Below are 23,300 nucleotides of genomic sequence, written 5' to 3'. Positions count from 1 at the left end.
ATGTACCGTTATTACCACAACGTGGCAGCAAAGCCTACTTTTTGATTCAATATTGCAAATGGGGCTTTAAAATGCCTGTGGCAAAGTCAGTTTTAATTTGTTGGTTAATTGGTCAGTTATTTATTATAAATAAGTGCATTTTATTGTTGGTGATAATAAAATAAACTACACTGGATCATGCGCACGCACGCACACACACACAACATACACACACTTTCTTTCTGACAGAAAACATTACACCGCATTATACTACTTTAAGAATGTTTAACGTGTTTTATCTGTGATTCTGTGCGAATAATGACATTAATAACGAGCATTATAACTGATATTTTCCCTTTTATCATTCAACAGCTTTATTGAACATAGATTCAATTACATTTGTCTTGCTGTGTTTGTCTCTGCTCAGCAGATACAATTTAAGTCATATCAGATCATCGGCATTAGAAAAATATTTAAAAAAACAAAACGTTCCACACAGGGAAAAAAGCCCTTTAAATACAAATATTAAAAAAAGAGTACCGGTATATAAACAGACCCAACTTTTCAAAATAAAATAAAGCACATAACTAATAACCTAAGCATGTGTGACGATCATTGTATGATTGATTGCAGCTGCTATGCGGCACAGTGGCAGATTTATCCTGACTGGCTAGGAAGCTTCTATCATTTTCACGAGACAGATGTGGAGTAATGCTTCAATTATATGCTCCGCCGCTAGCTCTGGTCCATAGCCCTAATGCCCTTTGCTGCCGTTGCATTAAGGCAATGTGACTCTTGTCTTCCTGCATGAAATGCAGACCAGCCTCTCCTCTGTTTGCGAAAATAAAAAGAACGTTTTACCTATACTCACCAATACAAAGGCGGCTTTTGTTATTAGAAAGCTTACTTTCCTTAGTGGACGCACTCTGAGCCCCCCACCACACGTATAACATGTACTTTTTGGCCAGAAAAGGGATTTTTATATTGCCAAGAGAAAACCTCATAGACAAGATTTGGCAATGGCTTCCTGCGAGGGCAAGTCACATAGCCTTAATGCAACGCAGCAAAGGGCATTAGGGCTATCTATGGACCAGAGCTACTCCAACGCATGCCGGAATCGTGCGCTAAAGATTGCCGCTCCACAAGCACCTTATAGATCGGCTATTTTTGGCCGATCTATAAGGTGAGTCGGAGCATAAATTAAGCATTACTCTACAGCTGGTGGCGTTCGACGGAATATGTAGATCGGATATTTTCAGCTCACAGTACCGCCAATACGACCGAGTATAAGTGTAGTCTTATTTTAGCTTTAGTAATCAATATCATCCATGCCGATCTCCAAGTACTGCTGCGTGGGCTCCGACTCGAAGCTATCCACAGGAAACCACGAGTCGTACCAGGAAGTTGTACTCTCGGTCGCAGGTGCCGTCGTGGGCGCCATCGTCGTTGTCGTCGTGGCTTCCGTCGTCGTGGTGGAGGACTGTCGTGCTTTCTGAAGACGTAGCCGGCGCAGGCGCATCTGCCGAAGCCTCCTGAGGCGCTCAGCGTTGTGCGATTGCGAGTTAACCGCCGTCCCGTCTTCCTCGCCTCCTTCGGTCCGTCTCGCCGCGCCACGGCCACCACCGGCACCTCTGGCGCTCGTTGTCGTTGTTGTTGTTGTCGTCGTTGTTGTTGTTGTTGTTGTAGTGGCGGTCGCTTTGGGGACGAGTCGGATGGGTCTCTTTCCGTGGAGCGCCATGATCTCCTTGATGCGGTCCCAGTTGGACTTGGCCAGGTGGAAGCCGCACTTGGTGGCTCCGCTGTCGTAGCCCACCATGCACAGCCTGGTCTGAGGGGTGTGGCCGTCGGCCTTGGCCGTCACCCGGTACTCCCCGGGGTTCAGCAGGCGCCAGTAGTCACCGCCGGCAGCTGAATGAACACACGAAGAAGGGCACAGATGCAGAAATGTATAGGGTGCGTTCCAGACAGCTGAATGAACACATGAAGAAGGGCACAGATGCAGAAATGTATAGGGTGCGTTCCAGACAGCTGAATGAACACATGAAGAAGGGCACAGATGCAGAAATGTATAGGGTGCGTTCCAGACAGCTGAATGAACACATGAAGGGCACAGATGCAGAAATGTATAGGGTGCGTTCCAGCTGAATGAACACATGAAGAAGGGCACAGATGCAGAAATGTATAGGGTGCGTTCCAGACAGCTGAATGAACACATGAAGAAGGGCACAGATGCAGAAATGTATAGGGTGCGTTCCAGACAGCTGAATGAACACACGAAGAAGATGCACAGATGCAGAAATGTATAGGGTGCGTTCCAGACAGCTGAATGAACACACGAAGAAGGGCACAGATGCAGAAATGTATAGGGTGCGTTCCAGACAGCTGAATGAACACATGAAGGACACAGATGCAGAAATGTATAGGGTGAAATGTATAGGGTGAAATGTATAGGGTGCGTTCCAGACAGCTGAATGAACACATGAAGAAGGGCACAGATGCAGAAATGTATAGGGTGAAATGTATAGGGTGAAATGTATAGGGTGCGTTCCAGACAGTGGTGTTTTCGTCGACTATGACGAAAGATGTTCGTCGACTACCTTTTTTCACTGGCGAAAACTGAATAAAAAACTAAATGAAAATGAAGCTATGATGACTAAAAACTAAGAATAAATATATTGACAATTTCGTCAACAGATAAAAACTAGAGTAAAATGTTAGGGAGGGACTAGTGGACAAGAGATCCAGTATAAGTCATTTTACACTTGGTTGCATGCTGAAAATAGCTGATCTACAAGCTCACAACGCGTCGCGCTGTGACGCGCTGTGAGCTTGTAGATCGGCTATTTTCAGCATGTGTAAAAACAGACATTACGATGGCCTCAAGGCCTGCCAAAATGCATTTTAGTCTACTAAATCAACTGTAGATTTAATCGACTAAAATCTTATGATATTTAGTCAACTAAAACTAGAGTAACACCAAGACATTCCGGGTGACTCAAATATGACTAAAACTAAATTAAGTTTTTATTCCAAAGACTATATGACTAAACTAGAAATAGAAATTTGCTGCCAAAAACAACACTAGTGCGTTCAGAATTCAGATATAGCGCACTGAGACTCGTGGCCATGTAAACTGCCTCTATATTTACATTTCGAATTTAGTTAAAGGAGCATTCAGTAATTTGGGTGATTTGGAAAAAAACCCGGTGCACATGCACACGCTCTACAGTGGGGGAAGTACAACAGACCAACAGCACGTGCACCAATGCCCGCCCCACTCGATCATGATTGGAGGAAGGCCCCTCTCATCCTGATTGGATGAAGGCTTTGCCACCCAAAGCCCAAACCGAAACTAGGGTTTTTTGACCCCAGGGGCTCACTGGGGACAGGGAGGAACTCCTTATATGGTAAGCACACTTTATAGTAGGGAGGATTATCCAAAAAATAAGAAAAAATAAGTGATATTTGAATTAAGTGAAATCACTGAATATACCTTTAAATGGAAAAAATGAATGAGTTTATAGCAACGCTGTCAATTTCAACTTCAACTGTATCGTCGCATCACGATTTTACAGGTCAAGAGTGGGTGAAATGATGTCTGTACAGTACATGCTCACTATCGCAGGGGTTCTCAACGTTTTTGGCCGGGGACCCCCGGAAATGCTTTGGCAATGTCTCGGGACCCCCGCCCTGCTACAATAACCTTAAACCATTTTGGGCGGGAACCCCTTTTGGTGTTTTAAGCATTGTTATAATTTAGCTATTGAAAAATAGCAGATCTACAAGCTCATAGCGCGCCACCGAGTGGCGCGCTATGAGCTTGTAGGTCTGCTATTTTTGAAAAATCGTGAAAATAAAATTTTAAAAAAAATCTTTTTTTTTTCTTTTTTTTTGAAAATAATTTGGGGACCCCCTAAAATAATTTGGCGACCCCCCGAGGGGTCGCGACCCACGGGTTGAGAACCCCTGCACTATTGTAATTTCAAGAAACTACTTATAATGGCTAACTGATAAGAATAGAGATGGAAACAAGGGATACCATTGACTGTGTTTACATGCATGGACCCAACCTAATATTGCTTACACATCAAATATTCCAATTCGGTCTGATCAGAAGGAATTTTTGTTTAAACCAATTTTGATGTTTAGATAAAGAGGAAATTGTCAGCAAGTAAACAGTTAGTCCCATTGTTTCCATCTGGTTGGTTTGCATCTGGTTGGAAAATTGACAGAAAACCAAAAATAAACCAGGCAGAAGCACTTTGTGCCAAATGTCAAAACAAGTAATATTCAGATTAAATGTTTTGAGGCATGTGTAAAACTAAAGGAGACATGTATTAACATGTATTTAGTTAAGAATAAGAACCTCTGATCGGAATGATTTCATTCTGTATGAAGCAATATTGTCCATGATGTGATGCTAACACACTCGGTGTCAGATGAAAAAGAAGGCCCAACTTGATGTGATGTGTTGTGTTATGGTTCTGGAGCACATACCAGTTGATGTGATGTATTGTGTTATGGTTATGGAGCACATACCAGTTGATGTGATGTATTGTGTTATGGTTATGGAGCACATACCAGTTGATGTGATGTATTGTGTTATGGTTATGGAGCACATACCAGTCTTGACGTCATGTTTGATCCCCTCCACTGACACGGTGGCGTTTGCTATTGGATTCCCCTCCATGTCTTTCACTGTACCCTTTATCCCACGATGCACCTGGGCAAAGGACACAACACTTCAGGCTTCGTACACACATAAAGAACAACTGTGCTGTGCTCTGCCTGTGTTTCATGGCCGCTTTTCCAATGGAAGTCACTGTTTGATTGCCCCCCTCCCCCGATCACACACAACTGTTTGGTCAAACCACGTGACTTCCATTGGAAAAGCATTGAGGCGGCCATGAAACACAGACAGCACAGAGCATGTTCGTCTGATATGTGTGTGTACGAAGCCTCAGAGATCACACAGCAAGCAGAATAAAGCCTAGTACACAGTATATGGTTATATTTTCTGTTTTCGCTCTACATTAGATATCTTCGCTGAAAATAGCTGATCGACAAGCTTGTTGATCGACTATTTCTATACATACGTATAAGTTTCAAGTGGTTAAGACAAAATACATGCAGCATTTTGTGTCATATCAAGAAGCCCCAAACTAGGGTTGACCCGATCGGATCGGGTGATCGGAAATCGGGGCCAATCGTGTCATTTTCAAATGATCGGAATCGGATCGGGAGCCAAAAAACGTGATCGGGAGAATCCCTAGTATCAACATTATATCCATATCATGATATTAGACTGGTTATTGTCTGTGATAGTGTACTATAGTGTACCATACAAGAAGTGTTTTTAAAATATAATCAAATGCTTTTGTAGAAATGTTTTCAAGATTCTTTTAAAAATACTAGCACATCTACAAGCTCACACTGGGGCACATTGCAACGCACTGTGAGCTTGTACATCTGTAATTCCCAAATAGCCAATGTACATAGGCTTCTGGGGACCCCCTTGGAACCCCCTCAACTCAAGGATCCTGGACCCCACTTTGAGAACCGCTGGTTCTAATGTTAGCAGCACATAAATTATTGTATTGCTAAGTATGAACATATGTATGAACATGTTCGTACCTACGGATTTACATGCACCAAATATGAAACTAGCCGAAAATCTACTTTTAACATTGGCCCGGTTGCTAGGCAACGCCTTCGTCACCCCCAGCACCAGGAGTTTTGCGCACGGCCCCCATAGAGCTCCAGTCAAAGTATGCCTCGTATCTCTGAAACTACGAGTGCTGTCCGTGGTGTTGATCATCCATCCGAGGTTTGGCTGTGATCCTTACAATGGCGGTCTCCATGCCGGGAAATCGGAAATGAAACTGCCAAAATATGGGATGGGGTATATGCCGTGGCAGGGTTTAACTACCTTCTGCGGCCACCGACTGTGATTCTTAATCTTACCTGCTCTATGAAGGCTAGCAGAGACTCCCGGTTGTTTTCCCACTCCAGAGGCAGCTCACTCTCATGAGGGAACTTGTCACAACCCACGAAGATGGACAGCTCGAAGCAGTTGGTGTGCAGGTAGCTGAAGTCATTCATACCTGGAGTGGATCATGATGATGATCACGTTTAGAGATAAGCATAGAGGAGGGTTTTGGTTAGGAATGCACATCGGTTCATCTTATCTGAGCAATATCATCCATGTTTGTGTTTGCACAAACACTCAAAGCTGGCCATTCATTGTCAATGGCATTAAATGTTTGTGTTTGCACAGACACTCAAAGCTAGCGCCCCTCAAATATTTGTTGAGGTGGCCTTGGCTGGCTTAGCGGTCCAGGCACCTTGGCTGGTAATTCAGTGTGACAGTGTGTTGTGGGTTCGAGTCCTGATCCCGAAAATAGCAGATCTACATAGCTTGTAGGTCTGCTATTTTTGAAAAATCGTGAAAATGCGGCACAAATCTTTTTCGACCTCAGGCCTAAATGGGTTAAAAAAATTGTTGAGGGAACCAATTGGCATAACGACTAAAATTAGGGAGGAAAAAGGTGTAAAAAAGCAAAAAAACAAACTAACAAACAAAGAAAAACAAAGCCCATGTACTCACTTCCCACCACAGGTTTCCAGCCGGCTCTGTTGATGATGCCCTGCCCCCCGGTGACGTCGTCGGTTTGGCAGGACGTGCGGTAGGTCTCGGTCATGGTCAGGTGGCTGTGGGCGTAGGACATGGCCAGCCAGCGGAACATGGTGTCGTCGGCCGTCTCCCTCAGCGCCCCCTCGCTCTGGCGCTGGATCCTCGCCCACGTCTCCTCGTTCAGGTGCTCCACGCCGTGGCGACCGCCGTGGCGCACGTCCACCACCTTGGGACAACGTTCACGGGACGATGTGTGAGGCAGTGGTTTTCAACGCTTTTTGAGTGGTGCAACCACACTCCTATAGACAGCTATGTGTGTGGCTGTGTCCCTGGGTGTGTCCCTGGGTGTGTCCCTGGGTGTGTCCCTGGCTGTGTCCGAGCACGAAAATAGCGTTATAGGCGCGTTTGGTGCCTAACACACAGACACAGGCGTACACAGGTCAGGGAGGAGGGCTTGTACAGTACAGTACAGTACAGTACAGTACAGTACAGTACAGTACAGTACAGTACAGTACAGTACAGTACAGTACAGTACAGTACAGTACAGTACAGTACAGTACAGCACCACTCACTTCAGACGGGTCTGATTTTTCATGTCATGGGTCCATTATTTAACGTTGATCAAAATAGCAATTATTCTACATTCTCTAGTCGTGTAGACTTCTCGTAAATTAAGTAATGCAGATGTTTAACAGTAATTGAACTCTTGAGAGGGTAACATGAAACCAAATGGACCTGTATGGGTCCATTTGGTTTCATGTTACACATGTTACACCACTCAAGGACCACTAGTTGAGAACCACTGATATAATGAATGCAAGTTAATAAGTTACATCCTTTATTATAACCACCCAGAGATGGTTACAAATCAGCTAAAATAGTCAAAGATGCAGTGAAAATAGCACATCTCTAAGCTCACAGCACATGAATGTGTGTGAGCTAAATCACACTTGTGTAAAGTGAGGGGCGCCTCACGCCTATAACCAAACATTGTCCTCTAAACAGACAATAAAATTCCATAGACTTGGCTGCCATATGAAGTAATTTCCGAGCCAGACGTTGGGAGGAGCTAGCACCACTCAAAAAGGAGAGGGCCAAAGATAGACCCCTGGGGGATCCCCCGGTCAATGAAGTGTACTGTATATATACAGGAGTATAAGTGGTCCAGTTGAATGAAAACCCATCTCTTCAATTTACTTTGAACCCATTTAGACCTGAGGACGATTCTACAAACGTCTTCTAAATCCTGAGAGTTTTCTGAAAAACCCTATGTCGTTCTCAAACATTTTCATGTCAAGGACCCCCAAAACAATATATGTATAATTGGCTGCCGACCCCCATGTGAAAATATGTTGTTCCAGGGACCCCCCCAGAAGCAAAGATTTGAGTTGAAAATGTTTGTTGTGAAAGAATATATATTCAAAGATTTGCGCCACATTTTCACGATTTAAAAAAAATAGCAGACCTACAAGCTCGTAGCGCGGCACTCGGTGCCATGCTATGAGCTTGTAGATTTGCTATTTTTCAATAGATAGAGTATAACATAATGCTTAAAACACCAACAGGGGTTCCCGCCCAGAATGTGTTGGTTTATTGCTCTTTTTTTTTTACAATGTATTGTCTTCATTGTATTGTACTGTGCACTGTGAAACAGACTTACGGATTTGGGTGGTCTCAGCATATCAAAGGGGTACGCCACCAGCTTCTCTCCTCCTTGCAGATTAGCCCCCAGAACAAACGGGGTGCGCTCCATCCAGGAGATGATGGCTTTGGTTTCAGTGGCAACCTGGTATATATACCACAGAAGAGTCATAGTAAGAGAAACCTATGAAAATCTGGGAACTAAATCGTTACCAAGACATTTCTTCACCAATGAGTTTCTAAAAGGTGTCTAATAACATGTACTAAAAGTTTGAAATTCAACTCCCGTGGGAAATTTGAGTTATTAGCATAATATGTGACCATACCATTAACATCCTATATAAATTTCATCATTCTTTAAAGGAGCATTCAGTGATTTGGGTGATGTGGAAAAGAACCCGGTCCGCCCCGGTAACAAGATGTGCATATGCACACAACCTACAGTGGGGGAAGTACAACAGACCAACAGCACATGCACCAAGGCCCGCCCCACTCGATCATGATTGGAGGAAGGCCCCTCTCATCCTGATTGGATGAAGGCTTTGCCACCCAAAGCCCAAACCGAAACTAGGGTTTTTTGACCCCAGGGGCTCACTGGGGACAGGAACTCCTTATATGGTCAGCACACTTTATAGTAGGGAGGATTATCCAAAAAATAAGAAAAAATAAGTGATATTTGAATTAAGTGAAATCACTGAATATACCTTTAAGTAGCATGTGACATATGAAACTAGGGGGGTTTTCATGATTCTGAATCCATTCCAAGCATTAGTTTTGCACAAAAATCACTCCTTGGGAGGAATACCGTCACGAGCTGGAATTGAAATGATGATAGAGATTTATTCCATAAATCAGTGCTATTGAACACCCTTTACGCCTGTGTGTTGTTTCGAAAATATTGAACCAATGGAAAGTAGTAAAAACCATGCATTGGACAAAACCTCTTAACTCCATTGGACCCTCAAACGGTCTGCTAAAAGCAGCTAACTCCACCACCTCTCTCCTTCTCATGCAACTAATTGACAATATCTAATGTCACAACACCAACTTTGATGAGGCAGTATTGCATCGTTTTAAAAAAAAATGGTTTTATTCATTTACTTTAAAATGTATATTTTTAATTTCCTTAATTAAAAATGTATATTTTTCATGTCTTGAAAAATGAACATTTTGGAGTTATGAGGTTTCCTCCCGACAGCAGAGGTATATATATATATCTTTTTACCCTGAAAAGTACGTTTCGGACAAAGAAGGACATGGTTTCCACCCGACAGCAAATATAGGAGAACATAAACTCACAGAGCCGTTGAGGAAGTTTTCCGGCAGGGGGATGTGATGGTTGGGCACGACGCGAGGCACCCAGCCTCGGTCCTCCGCCCCCCACAGGACGCTGTTGAGGTCAGGGAAGTTCTCGAAGATGTCGTACCCTTCCTCGGTCCAGTGGCCAAGGGCCCAGTTGCCCATCTCAGAACCCTGGGGGCCACAGTAAGCACATGTTATAAGGCTCACATCTTCGAGCCCTGGGGGCCAGTAAGCACATGTTATAGCCCATATCAGAGCCCTGGGGGCCACAGTAAGCACATGTTATAGCCCATATCAGAGCCCTGGGGGCCAGTAAGCACATGTTATAGCCCATATCAGAGCACTGGGGGCCAGTAAGCACATGTTATAGCCCATATCAGAGCCCTGGGGGCCAGTAAGCACATGTTATAGCCCATATCAGAGCCCTGGGGGCCACAGTAAGCACATGTTATAGCCCATATCAGAGCCCTGGGGGCCACAGTAAGAACATGTTATAGCCCATATCAGAGCCCTGGGGGCCACAGTCAGCACATGTTATAGCCCATATCAGAGCCCTGGGGGCCAGTAAGAACATGTTATAGCCCATATCAGAGCCCTGGGGGCCACAGTAAGCACATGTTATAGCCCATATCAGAGCCCTGGGGGCCACAGTAAGCACATGTTATAGCCCATATCAGAGCCCTGGGGGCCACAGTAAGCACATGTTATAGCCCATATCAGAGCCCTGGGGGCCAGTAAGCACATGTTATAGCCCATATCAGAGCCCTGGGGGCCACAGTAAGCACATGTTATAGCCCATATCAGAGCCCTGGGGGCCAGTGAGCACATGTTATAGCCCATATCAGAGCCCTGGGGGCCAGTAAGCACATGTTATAGCCCATATCAGAGCCCTGGGGGCCACAGTAAGCACATGTTATAGCCCATATCAGAGCCCTGGGGGCCACAGTAAGCACATGTTATAGCCCATATCAGAGCCCTGGGGGCCAGTAAGCACATGTTATAGCCCATATCAGAGCCCTGGGGGCCACAGTAAGCACATGTTATAGCCCATATCAGAGCCCTGGGGGCCAGTGAGCACATGTTATAGCCCATATCAGAGCCCTGGGGGCCAGTAAGCACATGTTATAGCCCATATCAGAGCCCTGGGGGCCAGTAAGCACATGTTATAGCCCATATCAGAGCCCTGGGGGCCACAGTCAGCACATGTTATAGCCCATATCAGAGCCCTGGGGGCCAGTAAGAACATGTTATAGCCCATATCAGAGCCCTGGGGGCCACAGTAAGAACATGTTATAGCCCATATCAGAGCCCTGGGGGCCACAGTCAGCACATGTTATAGCCCATATCAGAGCCCTGGGGGCCAGTAAGAACATGTTATAGCCCATATCAGAGCCCTGGGGGCCACAGTAAGCACATGTTATAGGGCAGTGGTTCCCAAACCTGTACCCCGCCCAAATTGACACTAATTATCCCGTGGACCCCCCATTTGAAAAGACATGCCAGGGACCCCCCATAAGAGAAGATTTTGACGGCTCCAGCAGTGATTCTCAACCAGTTTAATTTCAAGGACCCCCCAGTTTGACATGCATTAGGCTACGGACCCCCATTTAATGGCATTTCTATCTCTGGGACCCCCAATTTATATTGTAAAATCAATGTTAATCTAACTGAGTGTATAAATGGAACCATATGGTATAACATGTGCTTACTGTGGCCCCCAGGGCTCTGATATGGGCTATAACATGTGCTTACTGGCCCCCAGGGCTCTGATATGGGCTATAACATGTCCTTACTGTGGCCCCCATGGCTCTGACATGGGCTATAACATGTGCTTACTGTGGCCCCCAGGGCTCTGATATGGGCTATAACATGTGCTTACTGTGGCCCCCAGGGCTCTGATATGGGCTATAACATGTGCTTACTGTGGCCCCCAGGGCTCTGATATGGGCTATAACATGTTCTTACTGGCCCCCAGGGCTCTGATATGGGCTATAACATGTGCTTACTGTGGCCCCCAGGGCTCTGATATGGGCTATAACATGTGCTTACTGTGGCCCCCAGGGCTCTGATATGGGCTATAACATGTGCTTACTGGCCCCCAGGGCTCTGATATGGGCTATGACATGTGCTTACTGTGGCCCCCAGGGCTCTGATATGGGCTATAACATGTGCTTACTGTGGCCCCCAGGGCTCTGATATGGGCTATAACATGTGCTTACTGGCCCCCAGGGCTCTGATATGGGCTATAACATGTGCTTACTGGCCCCCAGGGCTCTGATATGGGCTATAACATGTGCTTACTGTGGCCCCCATGGCTCGAAGATGTGAGCCTTATAACATGTGCTTACTGTGGCCCCCAGGGCTCGAAGATGTGAGCCTTATAACATGTGCTTACTGTGGCCCCCAGGGCTCTGAGGTGTGAGCCCTATAACATGTGCTTACTGTGGCCCCCAGGGCTCTGATATGGGCTATAACATGTGCTTACTGGCCCCCAGGGCTCTGATATGGGCTATAACATGTTCTTACTGTGGCCCCCAGGGCTCTGAGATGGGCTATAACATGTGCTTACTGTGGCCCCCATGGCTCTGATATGGGCTATAACATGTGCTTACTGACCCCCAGGGCTCTGATATGGGCTATAACATGTGCTTACTGTGGCCCCCATGGCTCGAAGATGTGAGCCTTATAACATGTGCTTACTGTGGCCCCCAGGGCTCTGAGGTGTGAGCCTTATAACATGTGCTTACTGTGGCCCCCAGGGCTCTGAGGTGTGAGCCCTATAACATGTGCTTACTGTGGCCCCCAGGGTTCTGAGATGGGCAACTGGGCCCTTGGCCACTGGACCGAGGAAGGGTACGACATCTTCGAGAACTTCCCTGACCTCAACAGCGTCCTGTGGGGGGCAGAGGACCGAGGCTGGGTGCCTCGCGTCGTGCCCAACCATCACATCCCCCTGCCGGAAAACTTCCTCAATGGCTCCGTGAGTTTATGTTCTTATATATTTTCTGTCGAGTGGAAACCATGTCCTTCTTTGTCCGAAACGTACTTTTCAGGGTAAAAAAATTAATATATATACCTCTGCTGTCGGGAGGAAACCTCATAACTCCAAAATGTTTTCAAGACTCTTTAATTAAGGAAATATAAATTTTAAAAGTAAATTAATAAAACCCTTTTTTTAAACGATGCAATACTGCCTCATCAAAGTTGGTGTTGTGACTTTAGATATTGTCAATTACTTGCGAGAGTGGAGTTAGCTGCTTTAGCAGACAGTTTGAGGGTCCAATGGAGTTAAGAGGTTTTGTCCAATGCATGTTTTTTACTACTTTCCATTGGTTCAATATTTTCGAAACAACACACAGACGTAAAGGGTGTTCAATAGCACTGATTTATGAAACAACACACAGACGTAAAGGGTGTTCAATAGCACTGATTTATGAAACAACACACAGACGTAAAGGGTGTTCAATAGCACTGATTTATGAAACAACACACAGACGTAAAGGGTGTTCAATAGCACTGATTTATGAAACAACACACAGACGTAAACAGGCCCGTGGGAAGTACTTTACACTCGCAGGGGCTGAGCGTCTAGTAGGGGGTGCGCGCGCGCAGAGGCGTCTGGGAGAAATGCGAGGCCCTGTGCGATATGTTTTGGGGGAACAATGTGCGCGCGCGTCAGCATGCGCGCGATTTCTTTAAATTAATTAATTAATTAATACATACTTCAGTGTATAATTCGACTGCGTTGCGCGGTCGCGCGGCCGATCTACAAGCTCACAACGCGTCGCGCTGCAACGCATTGTGAGCTTGTAGATCTGCTCTAATTCTGCAGCGCAAGCTAGCACGGCACTGCGCAGCGCAAAGGGGGACAACAGGGGGCCCCACGACCGGACGGCCGGGCGTTGCTTAACGGGAGGATGAATAAGTGACGCCGGTTAGGAGGAGGAGGAGGCGACGCACGGCCGTCGGAGGCCCCCCTGAGGGGGGGGCGGCTCCAAACCGACCGCAGCTTAAATAGGTGAAAAATCAACTGCGACGGAACGGGCTGCGATGCGATTCTTGTTTCTTAAAAAAAAAAAAAACACTGCCTAGCGCGAGGCCTCGCATGCGCGAGGCCCTGTGCGGCCGCACCACTCGCACTACCCTTAAAGCGGCCCTGCGCGCGCATAGCGCGCGCCGCAAGAATGCGCGTGCACGTGCATCATGCGCGCGCATTTTCGCGCATTTTCAAGCGCAAACGTGGCCTTTACTTTCCCTCTCCACACGCAAGTTATATTCGAGGGGGGGCTGTGCCTGGGGGGAGGGGGTGCTACAGCCCCCCCAGCACCCCTACTTCCCTCAGCCATGGACGTAAAGGGTGTTCAATAGCACTGATTTATGAAACAACACACAGACGTAAAGGGTGTTCAATAGCACTGATTTATGAAACAACACACAGACGTAAAGGGTGTTCAATAGCACTGATTTATGAAACAACACACAGACGTAAAGGGTGTTCAATAGCACTGATTTATGAAACAACACACAGACGTAAAGGGTGTTCAATATCACTGATTTATGAAACAACACACAGACGTAAAGGGTGTTCAATAGCACTGATTTATGAAACAACACACAGACGTAAAGGGTGTTCAATAGCACTGATTTATGGAATAAATCTCTATCATCATTTCAATTCCAGCTCGTGACGGTATTCCTCCCAAGGAGTGATTTTTGTGCAAAACTAACGAATGGATTCAGAATCATGAAAACCCCCCTAGTTTCATATGTCACATGCTACTTAAAGGTATATTCAGTGATTTCACTTAATTCAAATATCACTTATTTTTTCTTATTTTTTGGATAATCCTCCCTACTATAAAGTGTGCTGACCATATAAGGAGTTCCTCCCTGTCCCCAGTGAGCCCCTGGGGTCAAAAAACCCTAGTTTCGGTTCGGGCTTTGGGTGGCAAAGCCTTCATCCAATCAGGATGAGTGGGGCGGGCCTTGGTGCATGTGCTGTTGGTCTGTTGTACTTCCCCCACTGTAGGTTGTGTGCATGTGCACATCTTGTTACCGGGGCGGACCGGATTCTTTTCCAAATCACCCAAATCACTGAATGCTCCTTTAAAGAATGATGAAATTTGCCTTATATAGGATGTTAATGGTATGGTCACATATTATGCTAATAACTCAAATTTCCCACGAGAGTTGAATTTCAAACTTTTAGTACCTTTTAGAAACACATTGGTGAAGAAATGTCTTGGTAACGATTTAGTTCCCAGATTTTCATAGGTTTCTCTTACTATGATTCTTCTGTGGTATATATACCAGGTTGCCACTGAAACCAAAGCCATCATCTCCTGGATGGAGCGCACCCCGTTTGTTCTGGGGGCTAATCTGCAAGGAGGAGAGAAGCTGGTGGCGTACCCCTTTGATATGCTGAGACCACCCAAATCCGTAAGTCTGTTTCACAGTGCACAATACAATGAAGACAATACATTGTAAAAAAAGAGCAATAAACCAACACATTCTGGGCGGGAACCCCTGTTGGTGTTTTAAGCATTATGTTATGCTCTATCTATTGAAAAATAGCAAATCTACAAGCTCATAGCACGGCACCGAGTGCCGCGCTACAAGCTTGTAGGTCTGCTATTTTTTAAAAATCGTGAAAATGTGGCGCAAATCTTTGAATATATATTCTTTCACAACAAACGTTTTCAACTCAAATCTTTGCTTCTGGGGGGGTTCCTGGAACAACATATTTTCAGATGGGGGTCGGCAGCCAATTATACATATATTGTTTTGGGGGTCCTTGACATGAAAATGTTTGAGAACGACATAGGGTTTTTCAGAAAACTGTCAGGATTTAGAAGACGTTTGTAGAATCGTCCTCAGGTCTGAATGGGTTAAAAGTAAATTGAAGAAATGGGTTTTCAACTGGACCACTTATACTCCTGTATATACATACAGTACACCTCATTGACCGGGGGATCCCCCAGGGGTCTATCTTTGGCCCTCTCCTTTTTGAGTGGTGCTAGCTCCTCCCAACGTCTGGCTCGGAAATTACTTCATATGGCAGCCAAGTCTATGGAATTTTATTGTCTGTTTAGAGGACAATGTTTGGTTATAGGCGTGAGGCGCCCCTCACTTTACACAAGTGTGATTTAGCTCACACACATTCATGTGCTGTGAGCTTAGAGATGTGCTATTTTCACTGCATCTTTGACTATTTTAGCTGATTTGTAACCATCTCTGGGTGGTTATAATAAAGGATGTAACTTATTAACTTGCAGTCATTATATCAGTGGTTCTCAAATAGTGGTCCTTGATTGGTGTAACATGTGTAACATGAAACCAAATGGACCCATACAGGTCCATTTGGTTTCATGTTACCCTCTCAAGAGTTCAATTACTGTTAAACATCTGCATTACTTAATTTACGAGAAGTCTACACGACTAGAGAATGTAGAATAATTGCTATTTTGATCAACGTTAAATAATGGACCCATGACATGAAAAATCAGACCCGTCTGAAGTGAGTGGTGCGGTGCTGTACTGTACTGTACTGTACTGTACTGTACTGTACTGTACTGTACTGTACTGTACTGTACTGTACTGTACTGTACTGTACTGTACTGTACTGTACTGTACTGTACTGTACAAGCCCTCCTCCCTGACCTGTGTACGCCTGTGTCTGTGTGTTAGGCACCAAACGCGCCTATAACGCTATTTTCGTGCTCGGACACAGCCAGGGACACACCCAGGGACACACCCAGGGACACACCCAGGGACACAGCCAGGGACACACCCAGGGACACACCCAGGGACACAGCCAGGGACACAGCCACACACATAGCTGTCTATAGGAGTGTGGTTGCACCACTCAAAAAGCGTTGAAAACCACTGCCTCACACATCGTCCCGTGAACGTTGTCCCAAGGTGGTGGACGTGCGCCACGGCGGTCGCCACGGCGTGGAGCACCTGAACGAGGAGACGTGGGCGAGGATCCAGCGCCAGAGCGAGGGAGCGCTGAGGGAGACGGCCGACGACACCATGTTCCGCTGGCTGGCCATGTCCTACGCCCACAGCCACCTGACCATGACCGAGACCTACCGCACGTCCTGCCAAACCGACGACGTCACCGGGGGGCAGGGCATCATCAACAGAGCCGGCTGGAAACCTGTGGTGGGAAGTGAGTACATGGGCTTTGGTTTTGTTTGGTTGTTTTTTTTGTTTAGTTTTTTTGCTTTTTTACCCTTTTTCCTCCCTAATTTAGTCGCCAATTTGTTCCCTCAACAATTTTTTTTAAAGATATTTTTGGGGGCTTTTTTTCCTATATTGATAGATCACAGTAGGGGGGGGGGAAGACACACAGCAAAGTTTGTCGGGATCGGGACTCGAACCCGCGACACACGCTGTGTCCTGGACCGCTACGCCAGCCCACCCCAACACATTTTTGAGGGACGCTAGCCCCTCCTATGTCCAGCTTTGAGGGTTTGTGTAAACACAAACATTCATGCCATTGACAATGAATGGCCAGATTTGAGTGTTTGTGCAAACACAAACATGGTTTGTGCTCGTGCTCAGATAAGATGAACCGATTAGTGCATTCCTAACCAAAACCCTCCTCTATGCTTGTCTATAAACGTGATCATCATCATGATCCACTCCAGGTATGAATGACTTCAGCTACCTGCACACCAACTGCTTCGAGCTGTCCATCTTCGTGGGTTGTGACAAGTTCCCTCATGAGAGTGAGCTGCCTCTGGAGTGGGAAAACAACCGGGAGTCTCTGCTGGCCTTCATAGAGCAGGTAAGATTAAGAATCACAGTCAGACTACCACTGTTAAAGGTATATTCAGTGATTTGACTTAATTCAAATATCACTTATTTTTTATTTTTTTCTGGATAATTCTCCCTACTATAGAGTGTGCTGACCATATAAGGAGTTCCTCCCTGTCCCCAGTGAGCCCCTGGGGTCAAAAAACCCTAGTTTCAGTTTGGGCTTTGGGTGGCAAAGCCTTCATCCAATCAGGATGAGAGGGGCCTTCCTCCAATCATGATCGAGTGGGGGCGGGCCTTGGTGCACATGCTGTTGGCCTGTTGCACTTCCCCCCACTGTAGAGCGTGCATGTGCACATTTTGTTACCGGGGCGGACTGGGTGGTTTTCCAAATCACCCAAATCACTGAATGCTCCTTTAACATTAGAACCAGTGGTTCTCAAAGTGGGGTCCAGGGTCCTTGAGTTGAGGGGGTTCCAAGGGGGTCCCCGGAAGCCTATTAGAAAATAACAGATTTACAAGCTAACAGTGTGTTGCTATGTGCCCCATTGTGAGCTTGTAGATCTGCTATTTTTAAAAGAATCTGGAAAAAGAATTACAAGAACATTGGATTATATTTTAAAAACACAAATCTTGTATGTTGGGGTGGCTCCCTGGCACAACAACATATTTAGGAGTCCGCTGCCAAATACACATTCATTTTGGGGTCCTTGACATGACAATAAATGTATTTTGTCTTAACCACTTGAAACTTGTATTACAAATAGCCGATCGACAAGTTTGTCGATCGGCTATTTTCAGCGAAGATATTTTATGTAGAGCGAAAACAGAAAATACACCCTGAGGGACTCCGGTCAACCATATCCTGTACTGTGTACTAGGGCTTTATTCTGCTCGCTGTGTGGTCTCTGAAGTGTTGTGTCCTTTAATTGCCCAGGTGCATCGTGGGATAAAGGGTACAGTGAAAGACATGGAGGGGAATCCAATAGCAAACGCCACCGTGTCAGTGGAGGGGATCAAACATGATGTCAAAACTGGTATGTGCTCCAGAACCATAACACAACACATCACATAAACTGGTATGTGCTCCAGAACCATAACACAACACATCACATCAAACTGGTATGTGCTCCATAACCATAACACAATACATCACATAAACTGGTATGTGCTCCATAACCATAACACAACACATCACATCAACTGGTATGTGCTCCATAACCATAACACAATACATCACATCAACTGGTATGTGCTCCATAACCATAACACAATACATCACATCAACTGGTATGTGCTCCATAACCATAACAATACATCACATCAACTGGTATGTGCTCCATAACCATAACACAACACATCACAACAACTGGTATGTGCTCCATAACCATAACACAATACATCACATCAACTGGTATGTGCTCCATAACCATAACACAATACATCACATCAACTGGTATGTGCTCCATAACCATAACACAACACATCACATCAACTGGTATGTGCTCCATAACCATAACACAATACATCACATCAACTGGTATGTGCTCCATAACCATGACACAATACATCACATCAACTGGTATGTGCTCCATAACCATAACACAATACATCACATCAACTGGTATGTGCTCCATAACCATAACACAATACATCACATCAACTGGTATGTGCTCCATAACCATAACACAATACATCACATCAACTGGTATGTGCTCCATAACCATAACACAATACATCAACCATAACACAATACATACAACTGGTATGTGCTCCAGAACCATAACACAATACATCACATCAAGTTGGGCCTTCTTTTTCATCTGACACCGAGTGTGTCAGCATCATGGACAATATTGCTTCATACAGAATGAAATCATTCCGATCAGAGGTTCTTATTCTTAACTAAATACATGTAATCCTCCTTTAGTTGTACACATGCCTCAAAACATTTAATCTGAATATTACTTGTTTTGACATTTGGCACAAAGTGCTTCTGCCTGGTTTATTTTTGGTTTTCTGTCAATTTTCCAACCAGATGGAAACCAACCAGATGGAAACAATGGGACTAACTGTTTACTTGCTGACAATTTCCTCTTTATCTAAACATCAAAATTGGTTTAAACAAAAATTCCTTCTGATCAGACCGAATTGGAATATTTGATGTGTAAGCAATATTAAGTTGGGTCCATGCATGTAAACACAGTCAATGGTATCCCTTGTTTCCATCTCTATTCTTATCAGTTAGCCATTATAAGTAGTTTCTTGAAATTACAATAGTGCAGGGGTTCTCAACCCGTGGGTCGCGACCCCTCGGGGGGTCGCCAAATTATTTTAGGGGGTACCCAAATTATTACTTTATAGTAGGGAGGATTATCCAGAAAAAAAGAAAAAATAAGTGATATTTGAATTAAGTCAAATCACTGAATATACCTTTAAAGGTATATTCAGTGATTTCACTTAATTCAAATATCACTTATTTTTTCTTATTTTTTGGATAATCCTCCCTACTATAAAGTGTGCTGACCATATAAGGAGTACCTCCCTGTCCCCAGTGAGCCCCTGGGGTCAAAAAACCCTAGTTTCGGTTTGGGCTTTGGGTGGCAAAGCCTTCATCCAATCAGGATGAGAGGGGCCTTCCTCCAATCATGATCGAGTGGGGCGGGCATTGGTGCACGTGCTGTTGGTCTGTTGTACTTCCCCCACTGTAGAGCGTGTGCATGTGCACCGGGTTTTTTTCCAAATCACCCAAATTACTGAATGCTCCTTTAACTAAATTCGAAATGTAAACATAGAGGCAGTTTACATGGCCACGAGTCTTCCTTCTGAACGACTTCTTAAAGAGCTTGTCGATCGCCAATGTATTTACTATTTAATTGAAGATGAGCCCAATAACGATCCATGCTAATTGACCTCTTTAACGTGTTAATGGGTTACATTATGGGTGCGTTCGGAATATATGCGCACCGGGAGTGCACTCACATATTAGTTTGTATTGCGCTCAGTGCGCTATATCTGAATTCTGAACGCACTAGTGTTGTTTTTGGCAGCCAATTTCTATTTTTAGTTTAGTCATATAGCCTTTGGAATAAAACTTCATTTAGTTTTAGTCATATTTTAGTCACCCGGAATGTCTTGGTGTTACTCTAGTTTTAGTTGACTAAATATCATAAGATTTTAGTCGATTAAATCTACAGTTGATTTAGTAGACTAAAATGCATTTTGGCAGGCCTTGAGGCCATCGTAATGTCTGTTTTTACACATGCTGAAAATAACCGATCTACAAGCTCACAGCGCGTCGCAGCGCTGTGAGCTATTTTCAGCATGCAACCAAGTGTAAAATGACTTATACTGGATCTCTTGTCCACTAGTCCCTCCCTAACATTTTACTCTAGTTTTTATCTGTTGACGAAATTGTCAACATATTTATTCTTAGTTTTTAGTCATCATAGCTTCATTTTCATTTCGTTTTTTATTCAGTTTTCGCCAGTGAAAAAAGGTAGTCGACGAACATCCTTCGTCATAGTTTTAGTCGACAAAACGTACAACACTGGAACGCACCCTATACATTTCTGCATCTGTGCCCTTCTTCATGTGTTCATTCAGCTGTCTGGAACGCACCCTATACATTTCTGCATCTGTGCCCTTCTTCGTGTGTTCATTCAGCTGTCTGGAACGCACCCTATACATTTCTGCATCTGTGCCCTTCTTCGTGTGTTCATTCAGCTGTCTGGAACGCATACATTTCTGCATCTGTGCCCTTCATGTGTTCATTCAGCTGGAACGCACCCTATACATTTCTGCATCTGTGCCCTTCATGTGTTCATTCAGCTGTCTGGAACGCACCCTATACATTTCTGCATCTGTGCCCTTCATGTGTTCATTCAGCTGTCTGGAACGCACCCTATACATTTCTGCATCTGTGCCCTTCTTCGTGTGTTCATTCAGCTGGAACGCACCCTATACATTTCTGCATCTGTGCCCTTCTTCGTGTGTTCATTCAGCTGGAACGCACCCTATACATTTCTGCATCTGTACCCTTCTTCGTGTGTTCATTCAGCTGTCTGGAACGCACCCTATACATTTCTGCATCTGTGCCCTTCTTCATGTGTTCATTCAGCTGTCTGGAACGCACCCTATACATTTCTGCATCTGTGCCCTTCTTCGTGTGTTCATTCAGCTGCCGGCGGTGACTACTGGCGCCTGCTGAACCCCGGGGAGTACCGGGTGACGGCCAAGGCCGACGGCCACACCCCTCAGACCAGGCTGTGCATGGTGGGCTACGACAGCGGAGCCACCAAGTGCGGCTTCCACCTGGCCAAGTCCAACTGGGACCGCATCAAGGAGATCATGGCGCTCCACGGAAAGAGACCCATACGACTCGTCCCCAAAGCGACCGCCACTACAACAACAACAACAACAACAACAACGACAACGACAACGAGCGCCAGAGGTGCCGGTGGTGGCCGTGGCGCGGCGAGACTGACCGAAGGAGGCGAGGAAGACGGGACGGCGGTTAACTCGCAATCGCACAACACAGAGCGCCTCAGGAGGCTCCGGCAGATGCGCCTGCGCCGGCTACGTCTTCAGAAAGCACGACAGTCCTCCACCACGACGACGGAAGCCACGACGACGATGGTGCCCACGACAGCACCTGCGACCGAGACTACAACTTCCTGGTACGACTCGTGGTTTCCTGTGGATAGCTTCGAGTCGGAGCCCACGCAGCAGTACTTGGAGATCGGCATGGATGATATTGATTACTAAAGCTAAATAAATCTACAATTGTACTCGGTCGTATTGGCGGTGCCGTGAGCTGAAAATAGCCGATCTACATACTATGTCCAACGCCAGCAGCTTGTAGACTCACCTTATAGATCGGCCAAAAATAGCCGATCTATAAGGTGCTTGTGGAGCGGCAATCTTTAGCGCACGATTCCGGCATGCGTTGGAGTAGCTCTGGTCCATAGATAGCCCTAATGCCCTTTGCTGCGTTGCATTAAGGCTATGTGACTTGCCCTCGCAGGAAGCCATTGCCAAATCTTGTCTATGAGGTTTTCTCTTGGCAATATCACTAGAGGGCGCAGTGGAGTAACTAAAAGTATTTTTCTTCCGGTGAAAAAAATAAATCCCTTTTCTGGCCAAAAAGTACATGTTATACGTGTGGTGGGGGGCTCAGAGTGCGTCCACTAAGGAAAGTAAGCTTTCTAATAACACAAGCCGCCTTTGTATTGGTGAGTATAGGTAAAACGTTCTTTTTATTTTCGCAAACAGAGGAGAGGCTGGTCTGCATTTCATGCAGGAAGACAAGAGTCACATTGCCTTAATGCAACGGCAGCAAAGGGCATTAGGGCTATGGACCAGAGCATTAGGGCTATGGACCAGAGCTAGCGGTGGAGCATAATTGAAGCATTACTCCACATCTGTCTCGTGAAAATGATAGAAGCTTCCTAGCCAGTCAGGATAAATCTGCCACTGTGCCGCATAGCAGCTGCAATCAATCATACAATGATCGTCACACATGCTTAGGTTATTAGTTATGTGCTTTATTTTATTTTGAAAAGTTGGGTCTGTTTATATACCGGTACTCTTTTTTTAATATTTGTATTTAAAGGGCTTTTTTTCCCGTGTGGAACGTTTTGTTTTTTTAAATATTTTTCTAATGCCGATGATCTGATATGACTTAAATTGTATCTGCTGAGCAGAGACAAACACAGCAAGACAAATGTAATTGAATCTATGTTCAATAAAGCTGTTGAATGATAAAAGGGAAAATATCAGTTATAATGCTCGTTATTAATGTCATTATTCGCACAGAATCACAGATAAAACACGTTAAACATTCTTAAAGTAGTATAATGCGGTGTAATGTTTTCTGTCAGAAAGAAAGTGTGTGTATGTTGTGTGTGTGTGCGTGCGTGCGCATGATCCAGTGTAGTTTATTTTATTATCACCAACAATAAAATGCACTTATTTATAA

General features: G+C 45.2%; 3 protein-coding genes across 4 annotated transcripts in view; 1 reads left to right on the top strand and 2 right to left on the bottom strand.

Moving 5' to 3' along the window:
- Window positions 1–23,300, bottom strand: part of LOC306939907 (CD209 antigen-like protein A) — an 85,551-nt gene that overhangs the window by 30,084 nt on the left and 32,167 nt on the right. The window lies entirely within an intron of this gene.
- On the bottom strand, window positions 751–11,869 carry LOC306940227 (adipocyte enhancer-binding protein 1-like; the record flags this gene model as incomplete). Its single annotated transcript, XM_079525251.1, has 7 exons — window positions 751–1,887; window positions 4,603–4,702; window positions 5,944–6,083; window positions 6,587–6,839; window positions 8,274–8,399; window positions 9,554–9,727; window positions 11,858–11,869. The coding sequence occupies 7 exons, from the start codon at window positions 11,867–11,869 to the stop codon at window positions 1,289–1,291; spliced, it is 1,404 nt and encodes a 467-aa protein (XP_079381377.1). The 3' UTR covers window positions 751–1,288.
- Window positions 11,868–22,200, top strand: LOC306940225 (adipocyte enhancer-binding protein 1-like; the record flags this gene model as incomplete). The annotated part of the gene is made up of 7 exons (XM_079525248.1): window positions 11,868–11,927; window positions 12,363–12,536; window positions 14,870–14,995; window positions 16,478–16,730; window positions 17,212–17,351; window positions 18,258–18,357; window positions 21,501–22,200. 7 exons carry the CDS (start codon window positions 11,868–11,870, stop codon window positions 22,085–22,087), a joined length of 1,440 nt encoding a protein of 479 aa, XP_079381374.1. The 3' UTR covers window positions 22,088–22,200.

This window comes from Electrona antarctica, assembly GCF_951216825.1.
Source record: "Electrona antarctica genome assembly, chromosome: 16".
NCBI lineage: Eukaryota > Metazoa > Chordata > Actinopteri > Myctophiformes > Myctophidae > Electrona > Electrona antarctica.
This window is presented reverse-complemented; position numbering and strand designations above follow the sequence as displayed.